We start from the raw sequence: 10,074 nt of genomic DNA on the forward strand, positions 1-10,074 counted from the left end.
ATAAAATCATAATTGATTAACGCCGCGGGCAATTAAAATGCAAGCATGTTGCCCACACCAGGGGGTAGTTATATGGTAGCCACAAGTCCTGAGTGTTCGATACAGGACTTTTAGCTACCATATAGCGGTATATGAAAGAAAGGCAAATCCCACATGAGCGTCACAATTCGCTCAAAGGACCTCGGCGCAATGATAATTGCCTGCAATTACATCAGGTGCGCTTATCACACGCACAACATCTAGCCGGAAAATCTCACCCATTTGCATATGAAGCGCAAAACATGGGAATAAAACTCTGCGTTTACACAGAAATTGTCGAGGGAAATGGAAATGGTGGCCACTTAGCAGTAGGTGAGTGTTTAGGACCAGGGCCAGTTTAATAACAATTGCTGATACAAGGTTTTTTTGATAAGTTCAAGGCATGTCATGCCACTAAATAAAAATGATTTAAAAAAATTAAATTATTGAAAAACTGAAAACTTGGATATTATATTTTACGGAAACCATTGAGTTATGTCGGAAAACTCAAAAAGCTCAAGATCAATAAAAAACCAAATTGAACGAAAAAATTATAATTTAAGTAAAAGTAATGTAAGTTATGAGTAAATCCACGGAGATCATTTTGGATTTAAGGTTTCCTAGTGAATTTAATGTAAGATGCTTAAAAAAATCTGAAAAAATTAAAAATTAATTTTAAATTAATTTTAACTTATGCTGTTGACTCTTAAATTATTTTTTGTTTTAGAACAAGGAACTATCAACAAAACAGAATGTGAATAGGGAATAGTACAATAATTAATTGGTTAGATTTCACTAGAAAACTTTGTTGATAGTGAACTCAATATAGGTGCTTAAAAAACTGAGCATAAATTTAACCAATTAGTTCTTGCACTATTTCCTACTCACATTCGGTTTTGCTGATAGTTAATTGTTTCTTGGTTTCATATATGAAAAAATTGTGTTTAAAAATATTTATCATTTGTTAATTATAAAATGATACAAAAAACGAGGACGGAAGCTAACTTCGGAAAGCAGAAGTTTTAATACCCTTGCAGACTTTGACGAAATTGCTAAAAGTGAAAAAGTAGCGAAAGGAATAAGGTATACATAAGTAAACTAGATTTGCATCGTTTCAAGTCAATTGCTTTTATACTGCAAAAATGTCATATACAAATAGAAAAAAAGGGATACTTTCGCAGCCTTTAACAATTTTTCCTATCTCCTTTAAGGTATAGACTTCCGAGCGGCAAGCGCTTTTACCCTAATCAAGATATGCGTAAATAAATAAGAATTGGAAAATTTTATGTTAGTAGCTTACACACTGCGCGAAAAATTCTGATAATCATCAAATTTGGACCGATTTCACCCTATTGTTCCTATGGGAGCTATAGAATATAGACGTCCGATCGGCACGCGCTTTCACCTTGATCAATGTATGCATAAAAAAATAGGATTTGGAAAGATTCATGTCAATAGCTTGTATACTGCGTGAAATATCCTAAAAATCATTAAATTTTAACCGATTTTACCCTTTTGTTCCTATGGGAGCTATAGGATATAGACGTCCGATCGTCACGCGCTTTTACTCTGATCAAGGTACGCATAAAAAAATAAGATTTGGAAAGATTTATGTCAATAGCTTTTACACTGCGCGAAATATCTTCCATTCTTGCAAGTTATATCCGATTGTTCCTATGGGAGCTATAGGATATAGACATCCGATCGGGGCGGTTTTCAAACTTGATCTGCGTACACTTGTTTTAGGACGAGTGTGAAAGTTTCAGATCGCTAGCTTTTAAACTGAGCTCGCAAACGGTATTGAAACAGACGGACAGACGGACAGACGGACGGACGGACAGACGGACAGACGGACATGGCTATATCGACTCCCCTATTGATCCTGATCAAGAATATATATACTTTTAGGGTCGGAAACGTCTCCTTCACTGCGTTACAAACTTCTGACCAAAATTATAATACCCTCTGCAAGGGTATAACAAAATGTATTTAGGCTGCGATAAGTTTAGTACATATAGTCTAAATTATCGATTTGAATCTTTGCTGACACAGTCGCGCCACCTGGGCGGACTGAGGCGGTACCTTTTCCGGTCTGTGTCTCTGCTGCGCGTTTCAGGATTTATTTCCATCGAAGGGGACACCTTACATTTGATGTTTAATCATTTATTAAAGATATTATTGTTTTGTCTAAAAGGCATAAAGCATATATTTGATTCATTCCGTTTTTATACTATTAAATGGCTGCTGTTTAGAACAACAAAATTAAGCTAATAGACATCTGGCGCATGCACTTGGCAAGAAAACACGCCTCACTGCAAAACGAGCCGTATAGAGGGAGCCACACAGTTTATCAAGGTCCTTAATTATTACCATAAATTAGCCTGAGTAAAATTTAATTAAAAACAAAAATTTTATTATTAACCATTTTGTTTTTATTTGAGGTTAATTTTTGGTTAAACCTGTCAATCTGTAAAATTTATGGTTTTCTGAGAGGGAAATTGCATTCGGGCCGGGGCATTGCACTTCCACTGCAGCGTTAAACTAATATACATTTATAGATCACTCATTGATTGAGTGATAGCCACATTGAGAGATGGCCAAGCAATTTCCGAAGGGGAGAAAGATGGAGATCGGCGGCGCATGAATCATCTAGCTAGGCGGATGAATATAAATACCGAAAATACCCCATTGCTGGGGTGTGTAGGTGCCAAGTACTCGCCATATAAGGCATAAATGCCAACCGAGGAATCACATGTGTGCCGCCCTCCTTAAGAAATGGACTTATGGGGCTCACGAAGTGCTGGGGCGGAGGCGGTGACGGACCAAAAATACATTACAAATGAAATAAAACTGTGATGCACGCCAAGTGCAAGACAAAGTCCAACGGAATTGAACTTGAATAAAGAGTGCATGCACACAGACACTCTGGGCGTGACGACCGAAGAAGTCGAATTAAAATTCCCAAATGATTCTGCGAGGGCTTGGGGCTGTTTTTGGAGCAGACAAGCGACAAGTGTTCCACAGCAACAGAAACAGAGAGCGGAGGAGCTCTATAAATAGGAATTGTCAAAAACCACCGAGTCCAAGTCCGAGTGGATACCATTGAAATGATCACACTGATCATGACGATCGTGGTGCTAATGAAGATGCTTTCCCATGGCCATGAGTGGTCCGAGCGGAAGCTGAATGGCCATGGGCCAAACAAAAACTATATATCTTTCTTCCAATTTCTCTGTATCCGCATATCCCATTTGTCTATATCACAATTGTTCCTACTTGAATTAAAAACACATCTCACTCACACACATCGACCAGGGAATATCTTCGATCCTCCCCGAGAAATATCGCATATTGACGACATACAGCTGATCGCGACCGTTTGGTCGATGATGAAAGCGCTGGCGCTATTTTTCTTTTGCTTTTTCATCCTCTAATTTTCTACATTTTTTCAATATATTTTTGTTTTTCCTATGCGCTTGCTGCTTCTATTTCGTGTATATATAAAATAACAACGTTAAAAATAAATCCATCCAAACGAAATGAAACCAGCGGCCAGAACCGATTTATTGAACAACATTTCCCCCGATTATGATTGTTGTTGCTCCAAGTGTGCCAGTGTGCGGGTGCTGCGATACATGGGCGTTAGTGTGCTGCAAACCGACGAGAAATCAGTTTTAGAGCACACCATAAATGTCCGCGTCACTTTTCGTTGTTGTTGCTCTCCTCCCTCGCATAGGTTATAGCCGGAGATATATGCCATCGATTTGGGTGAACCCAAGGCAGCGTCCAAAAATCTGCATAGAAATATATAATATATCTGAGGTGCCATGCCTTCCCATTTACAAATAACATAATACTTTTAATATATATTTTTTTATATTTTTATATTATAGTTTGGGTTTCAAAACTTCCGTTTTTTGGTATTAATAGTAATTTATAAGCAGGACTTAAATTTGCAAATTTTACAGTTTTAAATATTGTACTATAAGTACAAAAAATCTGTGCTAATAGTCATAGAAATAAAAAAAAAAAATTCAGATGTTTATAAATTCTATATTACACAACGTTCAAATTATATATCTATTTATACTTAAGATAATAGACTGAGTTCACTGCGGTGATATTATCAATTTCTTTTTATTCTTGGATGTTAAATTCCGTTAAACAACATTTTTGTAGCATTCAAATTGTGGGTGTTAAGGGCGATAGCTATTTTAAATTTATAATATTAAAATTTCCAGATCTACGGTGATGCAGCCAAAAGCAACATCAATAAAATCAGAATTGCCCAAACTAAAATTTTAAGAAAAATATGCGATGCTCCCTGGTACATGAGGAACAGGGACATTAAAGGTAGGCGATGCACTTCAAACAAATGCAGCCAGCTATGTTCGACGCCTAACAAGTCACCCGAATGGGCTTGCCAGGCATCTCAGGATACAACCTAGGAAGAAAAGACTTAAAAGGTGCTACCCAACGGATCTCCCTTCCAGGATTATATAAAAACAAAAATAAATATTTCAATTAAAACAAAACTTGAATGTAACTATAATAAGATATAATGTAACTCTTAAGTACTAAATTTTGTTTCCCACCAATATATAATTAGATTAAGCTGCCCCATAGGTAGCAGAAAACTAGTTTAAGACACATAACCCATTTAACAAAAAAAAAAAAAATAAATAAAATAATATTAAAATCTATTTAACAGAATGTGCACATATTTATAATATAAGCATCTAAAAAATGTCACCAAATTTCCCAATTTTGATATTAGTATTAGGTTCACCCTAATTTCATTTAGACATTCTAAAAGAGAGCATATACACGTTCAGCCGTCGAATCCTCTTTATCTTAGCCTCTACGGTCTGTTCTTGAATATTTCTGTTCGCCCTGGAGGCGAACGGTGCGGCAGACAGAGACTACCAGATATATAACCAACCTATAGATTTGAGAAACAATACTCGATGGAGCGCATATCCGAAAGTATTTCGGTCTGGCAAGTGGACACAGATATATGCGGATTTGGCATAGAATATTTGGGTCTTGCCTATAGAACTGGCCACTTGTCTGCCTTCGTTTTGACCGATTGCAGGCAGCACGTGAATGACTAAATATTAAGTTATGGATGCAATGGATAGTCTAGTAGCTGGTATTTCAGCTGAAATACGATAGGATTCGCCTGTTGCCCATGGAAAATTCCATTTGCAGGCAAACTTTCTTTGCCCCATGTGTGTATCCATTGTTGGCCCCTAAAAATAAACCTCGCCTGCACTCCAAACCCTAACAAACGGGAAATCTTTTCTTTTCCCCATTAACACAAATTAATGCATTCCAGAAATCACAATCTGAATCGAAATGGTGTGTTTATATGCGTTCGCCTGACCTGATTTCAGGCCACTAAAAAGGGGCAGGGGTGGGAGGGGCTGCCAAGTGGCAGATGAGTTTGTGGCAGCTGGACGGTGGTCAATACTAGAGCTGCTAATGCGCCAAACAAATCACCGGTCAGGTCATCGATTGTGATTAGGCCTATTAAGGGATTGTGGCCAACCCTTCCCTTCGCTTACCCCTTTGTTTTCCCTCAGTGTTTGTGTTTGCGACTGCGAAAATCCAATAAATCCCTCAAATGCATGTGGCAAACTAATTTGAAATTAATTCACACAGAAATTGATGGAAATATTCAGCCACCCCCGCAATTGCCCAGCCACTTTGATCAACTCTGTCAATTGCCAAATTGGCAACTTAATAAAAATTCCGTCGAAATTCATGGGAATCCAAGGCATTTTAAGCGACGAAAATGGGGTGGCCCTTGGGCTCACTTTTCCCAGCCAACCCAGCCCTATATCCTTTATCTACCAGCCATGTAGCGACTCGTTGCCTTGGCTTTGGGCGTAACCCCGGACCCATCCGCTCCTTTCATCCTCATCCTCGTAGCCATCGTCTGTGTGCATTCCGCCTGAGCTGTCAAATGCGCATCGCGACTGTATCTGTATACCTCCTGATTCCGAACCCGAGTCCAATCCTCATCCTCATCCTGCCAGTGTGCGATGCGGTGGCCACTTTTTGTCACCCATCCAACGCGGCCCTTTGCCGGCTCAATTGCAATTTGTTTTCGTTGATTCCCAGCCTTCGACCTCAGCTCAGTGTTTGTTTAGGCCCGTCGGTGTGGGGGTGGAGATGGTTCTGGCGGGGGAGGGGGTTGACTGCTCATGCGGGGGGAGCTCGGTTTTTGGCATTGGGTAATTCACAAATGAATCCCTTTAGTGTTGGCAATTGGCGCACGTGCACTAAAACAACAAGGTGGAATCGCTGCCAGGATACGTGATCATTATTAAAATTCCTTGGACCTGGCACTATTGCTGACATCCGGCCCTCCTACTTTTCCTCCGCTCCAGTGAGTGCACAATTCGCTCGGTTTTATTAAATTTTGATTTAGCCATTTATATAATCTATTTGCAATTGGCTTTATTTTCTTTATTCCAACGGGCAGCGACAAAGTTTGGCTTTGCCATTTGACTGTTGATGCCTTAAGGGTCCTTCCCAATGGGACTGGTGGTTGGTGGGATAAATGGTCACACAGTGGCAGTCATGCTTAGTCCGACATTGATATACTTTTAATCAACTCTGAATTAACACTTGGGTTGTTTCACGTGAAACAAAAAATGGGAAAGCCTCACATTAAATTAACAAAGCTTTAAAAAAGCAAGAAAGAAATTCTTAAGCTTACCTTTCCATATACTAAATGTAGGTAAATAGTAAATGGAACGAACCTTAATTTAAATTTTGCGTCCTACGACAATATCCTTACCATAAATCTTGTCGTTAAAAAACTTTTTGAAATTCTAACTTTATTTAATATTTATATTTTTTTTCCATTTATATAATTTTTTTTGTTTAGGCTTTGAAAGTAAACGATTAAATAAATACAATTAAAACTATAAATAACACGCAGTGATTTTAAAATCTAGTTGTGTTAAAAGTATGAAATATCTTATAAACAAATTCCTTCATATTTAAAAATCATATATGATTGTCCGATCAAAACAAATTATAAACTGATTAAAAATAATTTTAAAACCTTTTAAATTTCACCATAAGAGTTTTATTGGTTAAGTGCAGTAAAAGTAAAACCAAACAATTTTACTTTAGAACATTAAATCTAAAAAGATCAGTAAGACAGAATTTTTAATGTCGACCAAAACCGGCTTGGAGCTAGGTTAAATATCTATACCATTTATTATTATTATCTTGTAAATAATATTTAAAGGGGTAGTCACAAAAATGAATAACTGGATCTTTATTTTATTCCTTAAAGCTTAAAATGTTTAATTACATATATTTAAAATTATTTATATTTTTTAGCATGCTGTGAAAAAACGAAAATATATTATTTTTTCGTTACAAAATTCCATATAATAATTTTGGATATTGAAAACTATTTTGTCTTAGTTTGTTTAAGTGACCTAAACCCTAATTTTCTTACAGATTTAAAGTATCGTTTTGTAATTTATTGTAATTTAAAAATTAATTAATTCTGGACTTTTATTTTTTCAGAAATATTTTAACATTATCTATTATTTAAATAAACAGATATTTAAAAATTTTTTTTTAAATTAACTTTTGCGTGAAGTTTAATTTTTAAGATCCTTTAAAATAATTAAACTAAATGCATTTAAAAATAAAAAGGTTTAAAAAATAATTAAATAATTTGGAAACCTTTTTTGCAAAAACTCATTATGTTAATTTATGGATATATAAGTCTTAGGTTATTTTGGTACATTTTTAAAATTGGCCCTATATTTTTCTGTGGCAACTCTGGAGGAATACCTTGGTTGTTGTCATTTTGGCTATATATAAAACTAACTAAAAATAGTTTGAAAATAATCCTACTGAAACTATTCCATTTCTATTGATAACAAAAATATGGCAAATTTAGATTTTAGGGATTAGTCATCTTTCTGGATAATTTCGGGATCCATTTAATGGGTATAATATGTCTACAGATACATTGTATATATACAAATGTGCGAAAAAACACATTTTATTTGTACAAAGGAGACAAATAAATTGGGTCTCAGCTACAATTTAGCGACATCCAAATCCATTTGTTTTTCCATGTAGTATAGCAACCGAAATACACTACATATACATACTTGTGTGTCCATGTATTAAGATATAGAAGGAATTGGGTAAAATGCGTAGAGAGTGAGGAGGATCCATAGAAACGATTGGCCTCACCGGATTGTGCCATAAAACGTAAACATGCCCCACTTAGTTGCAGCCCAAAAATAGAATGCACCAAACCTAATTTAAATGGGAACCCTGCAAAGCGGGCATGTAAATGTAACGGTTAAGCATAGTCCTGGCTCGCTTAACCCCCCTCCCTCCGCCGCCATGCCCCTGCCCCACATCCCTGTTTTAACTCGATTTGTAAATAAACAATTAGTTGAATTAAAGCTCATTACAAGGGGCGTGGGCAGATCTTGCGAGAGAGCGCAATGAGAAATATGACCAAAAATAGAAACGAATGGCATGAAGGTGCAAAGGCTGGGAAAGTATAGAGATGCGATTTGACTACGGGTGTATATGTACATATCGAAAATAGAAAATGAATTTATTACGACATGAGAAAAACACGAAAGTTATGAAAACAACGAGGAATACGAGAAAATAGAAGCCAACAACAAAGCGAATATCCCCCACCGACCGACCCAAAAATCCAAACCGAACCGAACCGCCCATAGTCTATAGTCTATAGCAGATATAGTGGGAGAATGAGAGAGGGAGAGAGAGAGAGAGTAAGCGAGTGAGTCCCAGAGAGAGAGCGAGTGTGCTGGAGGCGCCTCCTTGCCTTATACGGCACTTTTTGACTGGGGGCCACCGATCGTCAGCGGTTGGCTCCTCAACCGATCGTACCCGATCCCAACCGATACGATCTCCACGCTCGATCATGCCGAACTATACTATACTATACCATACCATACCATACCACACCATGTGCTGCCTTCTCGCTCGCGCGCCTTATGTTTTCCAAAGAGCCCCCTATGCTGAAGGATCTATTTTTAGGCGGATCGGCCGGTGGGCAGCATTATCGCGCATCCATGAGCATAGCATCGCTGTGTGTTAGTGTGTTCGAGTGTGGGAGCGGGGCGTGGCGGGGGCGGAGGCGGCGGGGGGCATGGCAGCGGCGCTTCTTGGACGAGATGGCATTTCGGCGGCGGTATAAAATCCGAGTACCAACGCGGCGATACTTTAGTCAGTCAGTTGTGTTCCAAGCCGTACACACCGTAACTCTTGATTTAATTCACCCGTGGTGCCGTAAAACAAACAAACTAAAACAAAATGTGTGACGATGAAGTTGCTGCTCTGGTCGTTGACAATGGTGCGTATTCCCCATCAACTGGATTATCTCCTTGGCTTTCGCAAAAAGAATTGATAGAGGACTAAACAGCGCAAGGATATTTCCCGCAACTAGTGCTAAAGTGATCGCAAAGTGAAAGATTTTTGAATTGTGGAAAGACTTGTTCTTCCTTCGAAACACAATTTCTAAGAAAATATTTGAGTTTCTTAAAGAAATTATCAAAAAAAATACTTTAAAACAAAGTTCTAAAATTTCCAATTTAAAGAAAAATATTTTAACATAATAATTTTTTCATCTAATTTTCTACAATTTTTCGACACTAAAATTCAAATTATTAAAACAATTTCGCCAATATTTCTTAGAGAAATTTGTGCCTGAAACACCCCTCCAGTTTTGTTTCGAGAACAAATTTTCAAATAGGGCCCCCAAAAGATCACTGAGAATCCGTTCTATTTTTCTCTCACTTTTCTTCAGAGAAGTTTTCCTTTCAATTACCGCCCCAGACTTAGTCAGTATTCAACATGCAGTCCCCAGACTTCTTCACGCTGTCCGTTAAATCAATTTGTAGTCCCCTTCTGGGACCCCTGTCCATTTGATCACCGACTAATGGACCCCTCTTCCATTGTGTTATCCTGCAGGCTCCGGCATGTGCAAGGCCGGTTTCGCCGGTGATGACGCACCCCGTGCCGTCTTCC

General features: G+C 37.8%; 1 protein-coding gene across 1 annotated transcript in view; it reads left to right on the forward strand.

The window, feature by feature from the left end:
• Window positions 1-9,257: 9,257 nt before the first annotated feature.
• The window catches only part of LOC108044901 (actin-57B), a 1,976-nt gene continuing 1,159 nt past the window's right edge, over window positions 9,258-10,074 (forward strand). Inside the window, exons 1-2 of the mRNA XM_017124060.2 lie at window positions 9,258-9,400; window positions 10,018-10,074. The exon at window positions 10,018-10,074 is cut by the window's right edge and continues 1,159 nt beyond it. Coding sequence (XP_016979549.1) covers window positions 9,361-9,400; window positions 10,018-10,074 — 97 coding nt within the window. The 5' untranslated portion in view covers window positions 9,258-9,360. The remainder of the gene's footprint in view (window positions 9,401-10,017) is intronic.

The sequence above is a fragment of the Drosophila rhopaloa genome, unplaced genomic scaffold (genome assembly GCF_018152115.1).
Source record: "Drosophila rhopaloa isolate 14029-0021.01 unplaced genomic scaffold, ASM1815211v1 contig_115, whole genome shotgun sequence".
NCBI lineage: Eukaryota > Metazoa > Arthropoda > Insecta > Diptera > Drosophilidae > Drosophila > Drosophila rhopaloa.